At 44.4% G+C, this 19,251-nt stretch overlaps 1 protein-coding gene across 2 annotated transcripts in view; it reads right to left on the bottom strand.

Moving 5' to 3' along the window:
- NR3C1 (nuclear receptor subfamily 3 group C member 1) overlaps positions 1-19,251 on the bottom strand; it is a 62,088-nt gene that overhangs the window by 24,070 nt on the left and 18,767 nt on the right. For both annotated transcript variants that reach the window (XM_034066728.1, XM_005147291.3), the window contains exon 3: positions 2,993-3,156. In XM_034066728.1, coding sequence (XP_033922619.1) covers positions 2,993-3,156 — 164 coding nt within the window. The remainder of the gene's footprint in view (positions 1-2,992; positions 3,157-19,251) is intronic.

Raw genomic sequence — 19,251 nt, 5'->3', positions numbered from 1 at the left:
AACTCAGAAAATAGACCCATGGCTCACAATTCTGCTTCCTATTTGCATACTTGTACCTACAGAACATACACATGCACGTGAAACCCAAACCAATGGCTGTCAACACTGCAGCCAGAGGCTGCAATTTCAAATCTCACAAGATGTTCAATGAGACCACGCTGCACGCAGTCAATACAGTTGCCTTGGGGGTGAATTTCCTGAGCCGTTCGATTTTTCTCCTAACAAAGAGCTTCCTCTCTGTGCAGGTGTTGTTTGGTTGCTTGTATTTACTACTTGCCTATTCTTGCCTTTTTTTTAGGCGAAAGCTACACTATTTCTTTGTATTATGTCCTATTAAAGCCTTCGTGTCACACGAATGTTTTGTGGGAAAATAAAGGGAAGTTGAGGCTGCCTTCTGCTCTGTGTCTGGCCACTGCCCAGATAACAAACAGGCCAGCTGTATGAAGGACTGATCTTTACTGCTCCAAACCCAGACACTTCACCGGTAAAAACTGGTAGTGAGCAACTGGAGATGTTTCCAAGGGGATTTACAGCAGACAGGAGCTGCACACTCTTCAGTGCTGCACCAGTCAGTGCTGGGGGCTCTGAAGCCCTGCAGGACTGAAGGAGTCTTTGCCCATTTGAGCACACTGGCGTATAAAAGGTTAGAAACTGCGGACATTGGAAGATGGAATTAGAAACGCTGAAGAAGGAGGATGATCTGGAGCACAGCAGGAGGCAGAAGTGTTGGGAAGCTGAAGGGGAGGGGAGGTGTGAGGATGTAAAGCAAGGCGAGGAAGTGGAGGTGGGGAGGATCGAGGTTGTTTTGGGGGTGAACAGGGCTGGTTCCGGGACGAAGGCTCTGAAGCACCATGAAAGTAAGAACAAGATGGCTTTGGCCTCCCAGGGCTCCTGAACAAAGCCTGTTTGCATGAAGAGCTGCATATAAATATACAGCTGACGTCCCACCTTCAACCTTCCTCTTTGGTTCTACTCTTTGCTGAAAGAAATACCCTTTATATCGATTTTCTAACTACCAATACTTTCAGTTTCTGTAACTGTTTCTGTCACAGCACATGTGTGTGTAGACAGAGGTACAAAATAGGGTTTCAGGCTAAAGGCTGGATGACCAGCATGCAGAGCCAGCTTGATCTATGTACTGACAGGTGCCTGGCAGCTATTAGTAAAAAGGATATTGCAGAAACAAATTCCTTTTACATATGTTCCTAATAAGAAAAATGCCTGTGAGAGACAAAGCAAATTATTTGTTCCTTAAAGTGCATTCTAGAGCTAGCAGATACTGGAATGGCTCCTGAAAACATGCACAGGAACAGGCCAGGTTGGATGGGACTTGGAGCAACCTGGTCTAGCGGGAGGTGACCCGGCCTATGGCAGAGGGATGGAACTGGATGAGCTTTAAGGTCCTTCCCAACCCAAACCAGTCTGGGATTCTATGATCTAATCAGAAGGATTAAGGCTGGGATAATCTATGGAACAATAAAAATGAAAGCAGAGGTGAGCCTTGAGGAACTGACTGCAGTTTTTCAGCCACAAGCATTCTTCCATTTTTAACATTAATTCAGCTGATACAAGATGTGGCAAGTTGCACCATTGATCAGAAAGTATTACTGGGTTGATTTCTTCATGTATCGGTACTTCTGTGATTTGTTTAAGGACGTGCAAAACCATGGCTATGATGGATACCCAGCTGCCATACAACTACTCCCGAGAGATACCCAGTGACCTTATTTCTATTAAAGACACAGATGATTATTTGCTTCCACTAAAGAGCCTGGCTCTAAATGGGAGTGCAACTCCACACAGACCAGCTGGGAGTCACGGAGAGCCCACACAGCACAGTGCCCTGCACTTGAGCTCATATTGTCTCGTTACCTTCCAGGAACAGGCTCTGCTTCCCACAGAACTGACATCCCTTCTCCTGGTGACAAGCAAAAACTGTGATACGAACCCAACGCTTCCAATCCCTCCAAGAGGCTCTGCACTTCCATGCAGCTTCCTATTGCATCCAGTGGGCTTGGACTGGGAAAAGTGCTGCTTCTGAAGGGTGATTTGTCTTTGTCAGCACAGCCCTGTCACCAGTGAAACCCGATGTGCAAAACCACCATCAGAAAATGAGGCTGTTCACTTCAAACTACCCAGTAACGCTGCATGAGGAAGGCATGAGACAGGAAAGCCTGGAAGGCTGTGAGAACGGCATCATTCCACAAGAGAGGAACTGCGACCCTTTCAGAGACACTGAGAATATGCTCAATATATAACTATACTTTTCTGTACTCCTCTGACACTGAAGTGAAGAATCACTGAGGTACAACCCAAGTTCATTGTAAAATGGCTACTTATGCTGCCCCAGACTCACAGGTCACTTACTCTGCAATACACACTGCAGCTACACCATTAGCTTTCCATCATCTCTATTTTCCAGAATGATTTACTTCCTGTGATTAAAGAGAAATCTCAATAACCCAAAGCCACACACATGCTCCTGTTGCCTAGTTATCCCTGCAAATAACGTGCACGGACATGTATGTAATTTAACCTATGCTGCTTATAGGAGAAACTGAAAAACTACCATGACTTCGCACACAAGAGATGTATCACGTTTCACACACAGTTTTACACACAAACAAGCTAACATTAAGCTTAAAAATCACAAACTCGACAGATCCAATCACACAGACTGATATCTGTATATAAACAGGGCAAATGAACAAAAACAACAGCAAAAGAAAACGACAGAAACAAGAAGCCAAGACAACAAAACATCCTTTTACACTGTGAGTGAATGGGAGCATTTTATAAATGTAAATGCAATCAATGCTTCAGATAATACACCATTATCAATGCTATTTGCTATGAAAAGATCAGTGATATAATGGATGGGATTTTCCAGGAGGATTCTAGCTAAAGCACGGATTCCAGCCGGATTAAGGAGACTGGTTTTGGATGTGGATTTCCTACTTTTAAACAGGAAATTCCTCACGCCACGTCTTACCTTCCACAGCTCTCTTGAAGAACACTTTGCAGCTGCCACAAGTTAGAACCCCATAATGACACCCCGAGGCCTCGTCAGAGCAGACAAGACAGAGCTTGGGAGGTGGTCCCGTAGTTGCTGAGGTTGTGGATGGAGAAGAGCTTACATCTGATCTCATTCCAGGGCTACAGGGAGAAAAAGGCATAGAAATACTTTACATTAAGATCTATGGGATACTGGCAAACAATATTCCTGACTGCAAGAAATGGATTGCCCTCATCCCCAGCTCTGCACACAGACTCTGAAAGAGTTAAACACTGAATTCCGCAAAGCATAAGGAAAGCTGTATGGATTTTTCATGGACTATTTGACTAGATCAGGATTACTTGCCTTACACGTTTCTGAAGCCAAGTTTCTTGCACAATTACCCTAACCTTTAAAATTGACTCTTAAAACATGCTTTTATTCCATATTGTTTTCATTACTGTCACATTCACTGCAGCCTGCACGGAGTCCTACAAGAGCTTCATTTCCAGTACCATCACAGTGTTTTCTACTGGGATATTATTACCCCAAAGAAGCTGTGCAAATTAAGCCATATAAGGGTATAAATTCACAGTAAGAAATGATCATTTCACCCCAGCATTTTAGGAAAAGAACGTGTATTCCTAATTTCAGGAGCTGGTTTTCCTATGTAAACAAAGAGGCCATTCCCAACCGAAGGACTGGTTCTCTAATGCAAGAATAAAGGATGTTAGAGTAATAAACAATCTGCTGTAACCACCTCCGAGCTGCTTCTAATGGTAAGGGCTGAACCAGCAGAACCAGTGGTGGTTGTGAAGCTCAGAGCCTGACCCTCTCTCTGCAGCACATGTGAACAACACAGCCCAGCCCTGCTGAGGGCTGCCTGCGGTAAGGTCCATACTGTTGGCTTTATCTGCACCATTTTAAACTGCCATTCCTACAGTGTATGCCCAAAGCGATCCCTACAGAGAATTCTGTCCAACAGGGTTCCAGCCATTTCCAGATGAAGCTAGAAAATAACACCTCTTTTTAAGACTTTGGTGCCTTTACTCGGAAGCTCTCCAGAGCATCCACGTTCCTGATGTGGGCTGAACATTTGCATGTGGGCTGGCTTCAGCATGGAAAATTCCTCTTCCTTTCCTCAAGAAAGTCTGAGCAGATTTGGTTACACATTTAAAGAAACCAAACTCACAGCTCTCCAACGCTCACAACCCCCAGAGAATTCCAGCCCAAATGAAACCATTCCTGTCCCTGGTGCATTGGTTCTGACCGAGAGGGAGTTAGAGAATAAAAACAGGAGCGGGAACCTTACCACTGAAATACAGAGGGATAAAATCAAATCAAAACAGATGTGCCAGTGAAGCCCACACCTTGACAAATAGGGAACCAGAGGGCAGAGAAAAGGGAAAATTGCTTATGCTAGGGAAATAAAGCACAGGCATGTGGAGACCTCAGGTACACATGGACCTCCCTACAAAACAAGAAGCTGGTGTGTGATAGGGGAGAAGGGGATCCCTGTCTAAGCTAAAGAGGGCTGAGCAGAAGAGTGAAAACCAGGCAAGAACATAGCAACAGTTTGAACATGCTGGAATAGCTGTGGGATGGACAAGTGTTAAGATGAGTGCAAGGGTGGCACGAAGGCTTCCACAGGAAAGACTGGTCAGGGAATTAAGTAGATGAGTCAATCTTAAGGAAAAGGGGGGAAAAAAAGCCCACCCAGGGAAGAACACTCCTTTTCGGGACTTGGAAAAGAACGCGAATCCATCACATCACTTTACTGTGTTCAGACATTTGTGAACTGCTGCCATATTACTTCTACACCATCACTGACAACCAGCATTAGGTAGCCTGTCAACAGAAGTGGCAGTCCCCGATTGACTGTAATCCTGTTTATGATCCATATGATGGCTTTTTGGTGTTTTCCAATTAATTTGTCTTCTCTAAAGAGCAGAGCACTATAATAAAACACTAAGGTTGCACAATCCAGCACTCAACATCCAAGTAATGGCAGAACGTAATTTAACCCAGTTACATTTATTTGATGTCCTTACAAACAGGCATCTTTAATTACACGCTCATCCTAATTTCCACAAAGCACGACTGCCTTCCTTGGAGCAGAGGCACTCGAGGAATGAATATTGTAACGATGGAAACTGCCACTGCATGGCCCCATCTCCTCCCATGAAGACCAAAGCTAATGGCTATGGATTTCCAGGTTGCTTCCATGAGGTTTTTTGTCCTCATGGAACCTCATGGAAGCTGAGGATTCAAACTTACTTCTTCTGCCTCTTAACAAAAAGCTGTCTGATACGAACCATGCAAATACCACAGAATAACGGAATGGTTTGGGCTGAAGGGACCTTAAAGCCGATACAGTTCCAACCCCTGCCATAGGCAGGGACACCTTCCACTAGAGCAGCTTGTTCCAAGCCCCATCCAACCTGGCCTTGAACATAGACGGCTTTCTTCTGTTGTTTGTTGTGCTGTGTTTGGTCTGGTTTTCCCCAGCTCATTGATCCATTAGGGAAAAGGAATTAAATTGCTTCTCCACTTTGTAGTGTCATATATAGAACCCTCCTCTCCCCATTAAATAAGTAATCACAGGCCAATCAGAAGCTAATAATAAGCTGCCTTATTTTCTCTTATTCTTCCTTTTCTTACACTCAGAATCTCAGTTTACACATTGAAATACAGGCTGGGAGCCTATGATTTTAAATAAGGAACATATAACTTGAGAGCTTCATTTCATTAACATGATTAAAGCCAGAAAAAGATGGAGACATCTTTCTGTGCAGAGTTTTGAAGACAGCTAATTTAGATACAAAAATAAAACTCTTTATACCTAACGCATTTCTGACAAGAGCATTTTTAAGGAAATATTCATCAACTGTCATAGAAACCGTGGTAGTGCCAAACACATTTCACTGAAACTCTTCAATCACCTTTAAATTTTAAACAGGGCTCATTTTCTGCACCAGAACCATAGAAAATGTAATATGAGAAAGAAAACAGATGATATGACTTCCAAAACTAAAAATAAATTATTACACTGATTAATAAAGCAGTGGCCAGCAATCTAATCTGGGCTCCTGGCATATCTTTTCAAGCCTGGCTATATCAGATAAGGCCAATATTTACTAACTGTGTGGAGAGCAGCCAGACACTGACAGTCCCCTGGTTGTGTAAAACACGATTCTGCCTGCCTGAAACATGGAGAACAGAGGGATTCTAGTGCATAAGGACTCCTGCAAGAGCTACAGTGAGCTGGCTGCAGGTTTCATGTAAATCTTTTACCTAAAGTAAAAGACAAACAACCACTTCCTAAGGAAGAGGTAAGGGAGGGAAATTACACTCTGAGATAATAGAATAATGAAAAAGTTATCATTATTTGCAGAAATGTTTTTAATCTCCAACCCCTAATAAAGTGTGATTCTGACCTAAATACAAGTCAAACAGCACCGACGAGAGAGGAAAAAATAAATCCAAATGTTAAGGATTCTAAATTTGCAAAAAAAAAGTGAATTAATTTTATTTTGGGAGGCACGGTGTTTGTTTGAGGGTCCTGAGCTCCGTTCCCATGTGCTTCCAGACACTACAATCTAATTCTACTGACTTGCACAGACAGATTTATCACTGCCAGTCAAGGAGCTGCGTGCAGGTAAACTGGAAAGACTTAAAGACAAGAAGATGCAGCCAGAGGCACGAGCTCTACAGAAATCAAGCTGTTTAACCAAAGCCATGTCCATGTTAATCATTTACCCGAGACTCTCAAACCAGGCTCAAGGTTCAAACTTACATTAAGTCAGGTGTGGAAACGTTTATGGGGATGTGGAGTTTCCCCTTCCTGGGTCCTGGTTCCCCTGCAGGTCCTGTTGTCCCCTTCCTGGGTCCCAGAGGCCAGGGCCCAGGGGACACAAAGACACCAGCACCATGTGCCTCTGGTGAGGCTGCTCCAGCTGGACACTGATACGGTGGCCATTGGACTCACAATAAGCAGCTATGAACCTCCGAGCAGGAAGATGTGTGTCGTTCTCTCCTTACTGTGAAGAATATAAAGCCTCCCCAATACAACACAGAACGTGCACGCTCCTGTGCACTGAACCCACTAACACTATAGTATTACTTAGAAACATATGTTACCTTCCTGTGACTTTCTGTTATAAATCCCAAAACCCTCTAGTGAAGAGATGAAAACTTCCAGCAACAAGAATTACTGTCATTTACAGTCTAGGACTTGCAACTCTCCACCAGTACATGGAAGCTCGGTGTGATGAGCCCTTCTGCCTGAGACTGTGCCCACCCCAGCATGGTTCTGTTGAAGGGTAAACTTGTTCTAAAAAGCAATTTAAATGAGCACCAATAAGAAGTTACACACATGCAATGGGAATGTGGTGAACAGATTTCATCCCTGGCAGTGCTCAAGGCCAGGCTGGACACAGTTTGGAGCAAGCTGCTCCAGTGGAAGGCGTCCCTGCCTGTGGCAGTGGTTGGAGCTGGATGCGCTTTAAGCTCCCTTCAACCCAAACCAGTCTAGGATTCTATGATTAGAAGTTGGTTAGCAGATTCAAACCTAACTGCGTTTAAGGCAAACGACTGCGAGCTAGAGATGAGAGCAGCAGCATATCAGGAAACCTGTGGGTGCTCATCAAAGCAGCAGCTCTCAGCTTTGCAATTGCCACCGTCTTAAAAATATCTACCCTATAGAAAAGGCCAGGGGCAATGTATAATACAAGTTTGTTTCATACACATGGACAAACTAGGTATTCCCTGGTGCTATTACAAACTGCAAAACCACAAGACTTGCAACTGGCTCCTAAAAACCTCTAAGAAAACGCTTTTCACATCCAACTGCCAACTCCAAGGAAAGAAATGGATGCAGTATGTCTAGGGTGGGAAGAAACTATATTTGACTCAGAATTTGGCTATATTTATTGGACTTGTCACTTAGTAAGACTATTCATTTTGCTCCTACTTCTAATTTAATGCTCAAGCACGAACTGCACTCAGTCATGATACACCCCAACCACAAAACACTGCACACAGTGAGTCCTGGTTCTCCAGCCTAAGTCATCTTACTATTGAGCTAACATATTCTTAATGACGAGTTGCTTATCTGTCTGAGTAGTATGACCAAGCCAACAGTAAAGACACGATTCTCAATGTCATTGCCATCTGGCCCAGTCTTATCTTCCAGCAAGGAGAACAATGCAAACACTCAGCTGCACACACCAACTGATTACATTTCTTGAATTGCTTACTTATTTCTTTATTAACTCCAGAAACTACTCATTATTGTTATACCCTCCTAGGCAGGAAGGCAGCTTTCAGTTCAAGCAGGAAAAATATTCTAAACCAAGGCTATTGACACTATCCTTGTCATGACAATGTTTGTGTATTTGCCAACTGAAAACCGGTTCAAACCCACATCTTTCTGGTTACCGCTGGTTCCGATGCTCTCGTCTCTCTCTTGTAACGTGCTCACTGAAGTTTAAAGAGACTGAAAATTGGTGAATCCCCGTGTTTGCCTCCCAGGCTGCCCTAAGCTCCTGCAGGCACACGCAGGGTGTGCACAGCTCGGCTGTTATCAGTGAGCATTAAACACCCACAACTTACCCAAAGGCAGAGGGGTCCTGGGGTGCAGACTCCGACGCTCCTGCTGCCTGCCTGCAAGCACAACACACCCACAAACCAGGCAAAACAAGCAACCCTTTAAACAACATCAATACAGAAGCCACCTATTTAAGGTTTCTTTCCCACTCTGCACTTGAACAGAGAACTGCACTGCTGTGTAACAGTGCTGCTCTGGATTACAAGCGTGTCCCCTGTAATGAATTAAAGATCTGCTACAGATGACAGTGTTTAACCAAAGCCTGTACATAAACGCACCCAGTACCACTGTTCTACAGCCCCTCTGAAAGCCAAAATGACCAACCCTATTTCCATGATTGCGGATCCAGATAAATGCTGTACTGTGACTTGATAAACCAGGAAAGACTGAGCTCAAAATAATGTGACTTCAGTTTACATCAAGCAAAGTCTTTACATAAATCACTTATGGAAAATAACTTTCAAACTTAAACAGACTGAGATGAGCTCTTAGGCAGAAGCTCTTCCCTGTGAGGGTGCTGAGGCGCTGGCACAGGGTGCCCAGAGAAGCTGTGGCTGCCCCATCCCTGGCAGTGTTCAAGGCCAGGTTGGACACAGGGGCTTGGAGCAAGCTGCTCCAGTGGAAGGTGTCCCTGCCTGTGGCAAGGGTTGCAACTGGGTGAGCTTTAAGCTGTCTTCCAACCCAAACCACTCTGTGGTTCTATGATTCTGTAGTAGTTTCAATGACAACCGTATGATTAAGAACAGGTTTCACTGGGAGCTTGTGTTTCTCCACTGCAGGGCAGAAGCAGCAGGGACTATCATTCCAAGCCTTGTTTCATTTCTCATAAATTCTATTCTATTAAATAAAAACCACCCCAATCCCGAGCACAGGCAAATTGCAGCATTACGTTAACAAAGTCACCTGCAGAGATTCCCAGCAGCGTGTGAGGTACAGAGCCCTGCCACATCAACCAGCGCATGCTCCCGATGGGCACCGAGCCACCTGATGGCTCCCTCTGACCCTGCAGGACATTGATTCCCGAAGCCCAGGCCCTGGTGCAGGTGCCTCGGTGCTCTCGGTGAGGAACCCGCCACAGCCGCCCCTCTGCCCCGCTCCGAAATGGCGTCTGCTCCCATTTTAGAGCCGCACGGGAGCGGGGAAGAAGCGCTAACGCCAGCGAGCGACGCGACTGCTTTTCTTTCCCCCTTCTGGATGCTCTCCAGAACGTAAAGGTTTCAAGGGCACAGGCAAAGCTTTCTTGGAATGGATAAATGGTAATTGATGTTGCAGCTGCAACCTTAGCTGCAGCTCCTGGGATTTCAAATGTACTACAGCCCTCAAGTATTTATGACCAGAATACGATAATTAAATTCTATGTTCTAAACTTTTACATTTATTACAATGCGCCAGTAAAGCAGCCAGAATGCCTTACCTTCAAGGGTAGGGCTTGATGTTCATAGGAATCAATTTATGCATCTTTTCCAAAAGTGGCTTTTTTATTTATGTTTATTTTTAACTTAATTGTGCATCCTTGTTTCATAAAATAAAGAGGCAGGGCAAAAAAAATAACGCAAGAGTAAAACCGAAGCCAGTACCTTCATACTTAAATAAAAGCTTCCCACAAAAATGTGGACTGAAATCATCCTGGGCCGTCCTAATTCTTTATGCTTTGCTGGATAACAAAATCTGCATCTGATCTACATCTATTTACAGACACGTTGGGGATCATTATTTATAAACTTGACTTTCAGGACCTCAATCTCGCAGATACATCCAGCTTTCTATGCATACATATGCGCACTGCGTTCACAAACTAAGGTGCAAGCAGACCTTAATTCAGCCTCATTGGGAAGGCTGCAAAACTGACATGCACTCAGCAGAAGACAGCTCAAAAATCTAATAGGAAAACAGGTATTTTTCCGCCCCCCATTTTAAGCACATCACACAAAGTTGTTCCCGGCCTCTGATGCAGCAAGCACCGTTTCCCATCTCAGCAGCCACCGAGCTATGTTCTACCGGGGTGGTGCTTCCCTGGAGCAGTTTCACTTTCTGAACCTTACAAATGATCCAAGAGCCAGCATACCCTCCCCGAATTACCAACCTAACATACTAATCCTGTAACACACTCAGCTCACTTGCCAGCACGCTGAATTCAGCAAGACTGCAGAACTCTTCATAGAGATATTCCATCATTAGAACAGCCCCACGATCTTAAACCAGCCCCGGCATTTTAGCTTATCCCATGCAGTCAGCACAGATCGGACAAGTATTTTACTCCTTATTAAAGCACTCTTACTAATGTCATAGCAGGAGAACTGGACTTAAAATATTAAACAGGATTTGTTCCATTAATGACCTCAGCGTGAGCTACGTACACGGCTCTGGCCATCCCAGCGCGAACGCCTGTGTCAATCACAGGACTGCAGTCACAGCCTTGCCAAAATGATGTTGCTAGGAAAGAAGGCAGGAGACATCTGGAAAGCTGACTCTAACGTACATGGAAAAATATTAATGGGACTGTAAGAAAAGCAGTAAACGATTAAACTGACCCGCAACAGTCCTAGAGCAGGTATTTTGAAAGCTGCAGGATAAGCTTTGTGCAGTCAAATTGAGTCACAAAGCTATAAATAAATTTAGACTGGTAATTAGAAAGTTCATTTCTGCTATTTTGAACGCACAAATCAAGACTCCCCTGCTGCCACAGTAACCCTCTAACCATCAGCAGACACTGATTTTCATAGATGCGCACAGCCTGTGCTTGTATTAGCACTGCATAACTATTTCCTGCTGTGCCAAAATTAAACGAGCAGAACAATTAAAAGAAATACAAACCAACAAATGCATTTCAGAAAGCAGAAATAAAACCCTAACTCTGAGGAGGAAAAGAGAAACAGAGCAAGAGAAGCAGAAAGGAATGGTTCTTCCTTAATTCCTTCTAGAGACTTTCAAGGCAGCTCTGTTTAAAAGTGGAACTGATACTAGAAGCTGAGGTGGTAAATTCTTCAGTGCACAAGCTCCATTTCCTTGTCAGTCTGCATGAAGCTTTGCACAACTGCCTTTACCCCTGGCATGGGTTTTCACACTTTTTTGTCAATGAAAAGAATACATTTACATGCAGAACAGTTTATTATGGAATATTAACCAACGTGTTGCATTCTGGGCTCTGCTTCAGTGGAAATATATGGAGAAGAGGGACGGGGATGTGTGCCAAGTTTAGGTCTTGGCCTCACTCCATTTGATGCGGGTCCAGGATGACTTGGTTGACTGTTGAGTCACAGGTTGGTTCGATTGACATTATTTCACATTTGACTAGTTATTGTTCTTTAAACTTTGGACAGGAGTCCAGAAGCTCAAAACACACCAGTGAACCAAAGAGAAAGAGGCCAAAGCAGAGCTTAAACAAGATACTTAAGCAAGAAAAACATTCTCCTTAACAACATCTCCTTTTAGCAGAGGGAGCTAAAACCCCAAATCCCACCTCACAACTTACACAACTCCTGTTTACTACCAAATACCTGTAACATACAATATGAACTCCAGAATTCCTGAAGCTCTGAGACACCATTAACACGAGGGTGGGAACCACCTCCCCTCCAACACAAGTGACCCAGTGAATGAGCACTGCGTTTTTCACAGAGGTAACAATGACATTCCCGATCGCTCACACCATGAGTGCCCAGGCTGTGAATCCACTTCAGGCAACCCTCAGCCTAAAACTGAAACCATTTTAACCCCCAAAGCTACTGTTTCAGTACTGAAGGCTGACTGGTGTTGGGGTCAGGGAAGCTCATAAAACACTGGTTTAGGTTTCACACCCACTGGTGTTACACAGGGGTGTGATCAGACATGAACCTCTCACACAGATGCACTGCGTTTAACAACAGGAATTAGCAAAGGCTGATTCCGCAAAGTGTCTGTTCGACTTGGTTTTCCCATTCCATTTTACCTCAATCTCAGCACAGATGTTTTCAGGAGGTTTTCATCCCCTCTGAGGGAAACCCAATGTTCTATCCACTTGTTTCCAGAAAGCTCATCAGCAGCTAAAGCAATGGGCAGAGGAAGAACTCGAGCTGTCTGATGAGAGAAGGGAAACTGGGCTTTGTTACAAGAGCCTAGCAAGGAGGGAATCAGCTTTCATTAACCTCCAAAGGCATGAAAACCAACCAAAAACCAGTAAACACATCCTATTTTGGGTACTTTCCTGGAAGACAAAAGTACTGCTGATGATTTGGAGAGTTTAGTCCCAGAGGAGGATGACTGTGAGATGCTCTTCTCAGTGCTGAAGGCCAGAATGGAGGTTCGGTGCCAACTTCGTATGAAGGACTGTAAGATGCTACCCCAATGCCTGTGGATTACGCTCCCCACTTAGTTCATGAGCAGTAGCTTCATTTGGAAGGGTGAAAGTTCTTTCTTACATTGGAGGGAACAGTAATTCTTGCAGGAAAGGTAAGGAGCAAATTCAGAATTTGGGGTGACTGAGAAATGAGAAAGCTGCTGAAGGGCAAAACAGGGCAATGGCACACATGGGAACGGCTGAGACCTCCCGCTCTCAACATTACCAGAAGGTTTTTCCTTCATGCTTTATCTCTGGTTTTTGGTGCACTTTATCATTCATAACCAGATCTCTGTGTACACAACAGAGTACACCCGTCTAAAAGGTGTTTTCCAAAGTCTCTCAAGCACTTTTAACACCCTTCATAACACCATCCCATCTCATTCCAACTGGCCTCTGGTGTGTTTGATAAAAAGGATACATCTGAAAGCCTTCTTCCCTACACATAACCAGGAAGAAGAGCACGTTTTAATTCTGTTTATTGACACAAAAGCAGCCTCTAAACTTGTGTAATATTTTCATCAGGACAAGCAACAAGCAGTACCCCAGACCTGTGCAATGTGTATACACTCTGTATGTAATTTTCATGGCACTTTTAAGTCAACTTCATTGAATTATCCAGTAAAGTGCTGTAATTACTTTTGTCAACACTGTTAAGCAATTACAGGCACAATTTCTGCTATAACATGCACACGCAGTAGGTTATTATCTGCTTTTATTTCCACTTGGCATCCATGCCACACACTCAAAACTATCAAGATGTTTCATCACATCCCTCTCGTTGCACACTCCCAGACTTTACAAGCACATCTTGTTTGGGTTTTCTCCCCCATCATACTTGTAGGTCTTGCCTTCTTCCTCCCGGACTTCTGCTGTTTTACCCACTTTCCTCTGTCCTCTTACTCTACCACTCCCTGTCAGATGAAGGAAGCTCTATTCCTTCCTTGCTGAACCACACACAGTTTCCTGGCCACATTGTTCATCTCTGCCTCTTTGTATATTTTCTCTTCCTGAGCAGCCCCGGGAACCCCTCCCAATTTAAACTCCATCTGTAAACCTCATTAGCAGGCTGTTTACCTCTCACACATAACTAGCACGCAGTGACTAGTCAGTCAGTCCCTGAGCCTGTTCACCTCTGTCTCCACACCCCCTCTTTTCTCCAAGAGCATCTTGCATGTCCTAAGTTATTCCAGGTTTGAAGCAGCAGGGATTCCAACATCCTCTCAGTAAAGCATTAAGAACTTCCCTGGTTGGAAACTATGTTTTGTTTTCCTGAATTTCAGTGCTCATTACAACAACATGCACTCTTATAAAGGTCCTGATGCCATTATAAATCATTTACAACCCAGCATTATCTTTCAGTATTTTTCACTACACCAGTGTGGTCACTCAGATTTGCCAATAGAATAGGTCACAGTATCTCTAACTGAAAATTTTAGCTATGATCATTGCTTAAGATTTACTTAACATAGTACATATTGCATTCACATCTGCAGTAAGTTCTTAAGCCATTCCTGTTTAGTCTGCAAACTGTTCCAGTAAGAGAGTTGCGGTATGCCTTACGGAAAACGGAAGGCTGCTTAATACTCAAGTATCTTGTAAGGCAGAATTCACTGCATGATCATTTCAGAAGAGGTGGGGAAGATCCATTCCAATCAGATCCCGCTGTGGTACAACTTTCCTTTACCTACTCTGTGCTTCTCTACATATGCTGATGCCCTGTCCTCAGGTACACCAGAGAGGTGCACCCAGACCTGTGCAATGATCAAAAGGGGACCTGGACCTCCTGTACCCCACAGCATCAGTCATCTGAGTATGGCCTTGGTCTGTAAGTAAAATCCATGGCTGATACTTCATCAAATCTTTCAGCAAACTTCAGTACTGTATGAGATTCCCTGTCATGCCTCCTACAAAAGCTGTTCTAGCCTTGTATGTCTTTTCTGAGCTTCCGATAAATTAGTTCAGTAATAAAGCATCCTTATGAAACAGGAAAGTGGTTAATCTGCCTGTTTTTAACAAAGGTTAAAAAGCAAAGACTCACACAAGCTCTCAGACATGTCAACAAAAGCAGGATTCCAAAAGCAGCTGGGATGAGCCCTGGTCCTCCAGAGCACTGCGCTCGCTCAGTCCAGGTTCTCAATAGCCCCTGAGAGCGGGCAATGACCAGAGGATTACTTTAAGGTGAAATAAGTAAGTGTATGATCAAAGACTCGCATTATTTCCAGTTTGAGCATCAATCTGTTACACCACAATCTCTGAAGTAAGGCACAAGCCCAACGTTTCTGTTCTGTCACTTCCACGTTTCACCTGAGGAACATCAAACAAAAGTCGAACTGACAAACAAGAAAGTTGGCTCACAGGAACCAACTGACCATGAACTGCACACTTCACTCTTTGTTGCAGTAAGCTCTCCTCCAAGGCTGTGCTTAAGCCCAGGTTTAAACAGGGATTCACTCCGCACAGTTCCTGACCGTGCATGCGATGCTGCTGCTGTTGCATGGTGAGGTGTCATTGTGCACTGCAGCTACACTGGCCCTTCCCAAGGAAAGGGAGCCTGTTTTATGGAATCAGCCCACAGTACACAATGGGTTTGGCTTTTGCTTTGCCAAGGGGGGTTTCCTCTATCTAATATACTCGTGGCAATACAATAACAGGATCTAGCTGAGAGGGACAAACCAGATTTTAAAAGTCACAATAGCATCTGAATCATGCAAAATGGATGCAGTCCTGGTGTCTCAAATGACTGGTTTTGAAAATGTACCTGAGATGGTGTCAACATACAAACCCCTGCCACAGAAAACGAGAAACAGAAATAACTAAGAACTAACAGAACCACAGAATGGTTTGGGTTGGAAGAGGCTGTTAAAGGTCATCTAACCCAAGCCCTGCCATGAGCAGGGAAAACACATCCTAAGAATAACATCTTGAATAAATAAATAAACTCATTAATTTAGGGTCAGACTTAGAATCCAAATTGATTTCACCCACCTTCAGGAACCACAAGAGGTACAGCAAACACTGACCTAGTCAATACAGGGCAACAGCGAGGAATAATTCAAGCCTGTTTCTAACCCCCACTGCCTAATGCAGAAAACTGATTTGGATAATTATGTTCTTAAATTTGAGACCTCGGCACACCTAAATTTAGATGAGATTAACCAAGGCCTGAATATAAATTATACTCAAATTGATATGAAGGAATTACTTTCTTAAGTTTCTTATTTGCTTATTTCTGATGCTGAATGTGTCATCATTACATATGGGTTTTCCTACCTGCAATACACATTCTTCCTGTTAACCCTTATTCTGTTGTTCAAGACTTAAGAATTGATTCTCCAAGGTGTTGACCTGTTGTCACTTCCCAGTGGCCTCTGAAGCCACAGATGCTGAGGACTCCCTGATTCCGGAGGAAAAGCAAAGCAAGCACCAGGAGAGACACATAATAATTGTCGCTGATAACACTAAAATAACAAACCCACCAACTGCCATTATTTATGCTACTTCTCTGTATTGTGAAAGCTGCACGGTTTCAAAAAGCTTGGAACAGTCACAACTTAAACCGTTTTTCCACTGCAACAATCCATAAAGGAATAACAAACAGAGCCAAAGGTCTGTAGTTCTTCAACTTGGTTGTAGATGGCTCGAGTGAGGCCAAGCACTGGAGATAAGCAGGCGGCCTTTTCAAGGAGAGAACGATAACTGCTTCCCTGGATTGCTTATTCTTGCAGTTTTAATCGCTGGTTTTGCAGCATCTGGCACTTTTCTTTCAGCTCTGCTGAAGGGCTTCCAGTTGTGAGAATCTCCCTTTGGTCAGGAAATCTGCCCCGGGCTGAAGCACGTCTGCACCCAAGGGTTAAAAAGGCAAAGCAATCGCCCACTTCAGCATCTCATGACTGCGCTGAGCCTCAGTCCAGGGTGCTGGTGGTGTTTTTAAGCTTTAGAGGAAAAACTTGAAATACTTTCAGGGCTTTCATCAAGGAGGAAACAAATTCCGCAGCTCACTGCTAACATCACGTGGGGAATTCCAGCTCCAGACCCACAGAGCATGTTGTTAACAGGCTGCAAGCGGTTAACGACCAGGCTTGAGGGCATGTACGTGTGTCCAGGTGTGTGCACACCCTACATGTACGTGCAGGTGTTTCCCAAACTCTGTACTGTGGGAGTGAGAGGTGCTGAAGGCACTGCGTTGCGAGATGCACCCTGCAGAGCCTGGCAGATGACTCATTACAGCCTTGGCTGCACCTGGTACCACATGCACTCATCTGCAGCTTTCCTCCTCTGAAACCTCTACAGATATGGGATAAACCCATGCTTCCTGCCCTCCCACTGCAGCGCCAGAGCCTCCTTACCCTGGCTGAGAGTCACTCAAGAGCGCTGTGAAGTCGGGAATAATGGAATTCATTCCTTTCAAACTGTTTCTGTTCTGCATTTTTAACAAAGCCACCAAGCAGAACCCATCATTTTATGAGCACTACTGGGACCGTCACTTAAGAGAAACAAAGGCCTTGAAAAGAGCAGAGAAACCACCAAGTAATCTTGACTTGATCGTGGAGACAGGAAATGGACCGGACATGTTTTAGTGTCGAAGTGTTAAAATGGAAAATTAATAATGAAGAAAACCATTCAGAATACTCAAAACCAATTTCTACCAAGCATTCTTGTTTTCAAAAGCAGCTGTTAAGTGCAGTCCTGGAGTACAGTGTGAAAAGGGTTTAGCACGCAAGTGGAAAGCAGAGCTTCTCACACCCTTCTGTGTCAAATCAGCATTTAACTTCGCATTTATTTGAGGCCACTGGAAAAGGCAGCAGCTCCTATAAAGTGTCTTCACTCTAAAAAACCCTGCTATTTTGATTTTCCAGGATACAGAATGTTGGGTCTCTCCCTTAGACTTTCCAAAGCCTTGCAAGAAACTCGGAATACGTGCCCATTTGTTCATACCCAGAACTTCACTCCCTCATCATCGCCAAGGCATCCTCTCATTCCTTCCTGACCTCAAACTAAAGGCCAAGAAGAGATTATATCCAAGATAGCTGATTAAGAAACAAATACTGTAAAGTTCCCTGTCAAAGCAGCCTTACTTTAATGTCCCAACAGTTGTAATTCCTTGGTACAGGCAATGTTGGCTGAACGGATGCCATCAGAATGACCTGCCCATACATCTATCCCAGACTGAAGAGCTCATGAGCTGGAATGAATAATATACACATTGTGCTGGTGCCTTTGAAAAAGAAATCCTCCTCTGTTCAAAGAAGGGAGCCACAACCACGAGCCTCAATCCACGTGCCGAAGCTTTCCCAGCACAAGTATTTTGTTTTGGAATATGTGAGCATATTTTGAGGGGGGAAGAAAAGGGACACGGGAAAGGAAGTGAGTTTCCTGGCAGATCTTTAGTATTATTTCACAGGCAAGAAGATCAATTACAGGCATTCATTCAGTCTCATTATTCCCCAGCTTACAGCATAGACATCTTTAAGTTCACATTATCTAAATTAGATCACTAAAATATTGGAGAAATCAAGCCACATGAGTGCAATGCACAGGCTGTTCTGTCCGGATGTGTCCTGGTACCTGGAGAGCTTCATTTCACATTCTGAGTCGCCTTCCCCTACCTTGTAGCTCAAAATGCACAGAAAACACTGTCCTGAGAGGTGATTTATTAAGCAAGATGCTTAAGGCTCCTCCAGCTCCAACCCCTGCCATGGGCAGTGACTCCTTCCACTGGAGCAGCTTGCTCCAAGCCCCTGTGTCCAACCTGGCCTTGAACACTGCCAGGGATGGGGCAGCCACAGCTTCTCTGGGCACCCTGTGCCAGCGCCTCAGCACCCTCACAGGGAAGAGCTTGTGCCTAAGAGCTCATCTCAGTCTCCCCTCTGGCAGGTTAAAGCCATTCCCCTTGGCCTGTCCCTACAGGCCCTTGTCCAAAGCCCCTCTCCAGCTTTCCTTTTTAGTCCCTTTACACGCTGGAACACCTTAACCTGAAAAACGCATCAGACCTGGCACCTAAGGATCTCTGCCGTCTTCCCTGGTTTCAGTATTCAGATCAGGAAAGCTGTTTAATTGAAGGAAGAATAAGGAAGGTTTTGGGTTTTGTGTTTGAAAGGAAAGGAAATGACGAAGGAAGAGCCTTCTCCTGAACACAGCCCCGAGCGGGAGGGTAGCTCATCGCCAACTGGCACCCAGCCCGTTTACAGTCAGTTGTTTACTTGTTGTCCAACCACTGATAACCATGGCGAGTGGACCCGGGGATCCAAAACAGAACCAAGTTTTCTGTTCAGAGAGGAAGGAAAAGCAAACCAGACCATGCTAAAAGCAGTCACCACTGATGGCAGCCAC

Source organism: Melopsittacus undulatus, chromosome 10, assembly GCF_012275295.1.
Source record: "Melopsittacus undulatus isolate bMelUnd1 chromosome 10, bMelUnd1.mat.Z, whole genome shotgun sequence".
Classification (NCBI taxonomy): domain Eukaryota; kingdom Metazoa; phylum Chordata; class Aves; order Psittaciformes; family Psittaculidae; genus Melopsittacus; species Melopsittacus undulatus.
This window is presented reverse-complemented; position numbering and strand designations above follow the sequence as displayed.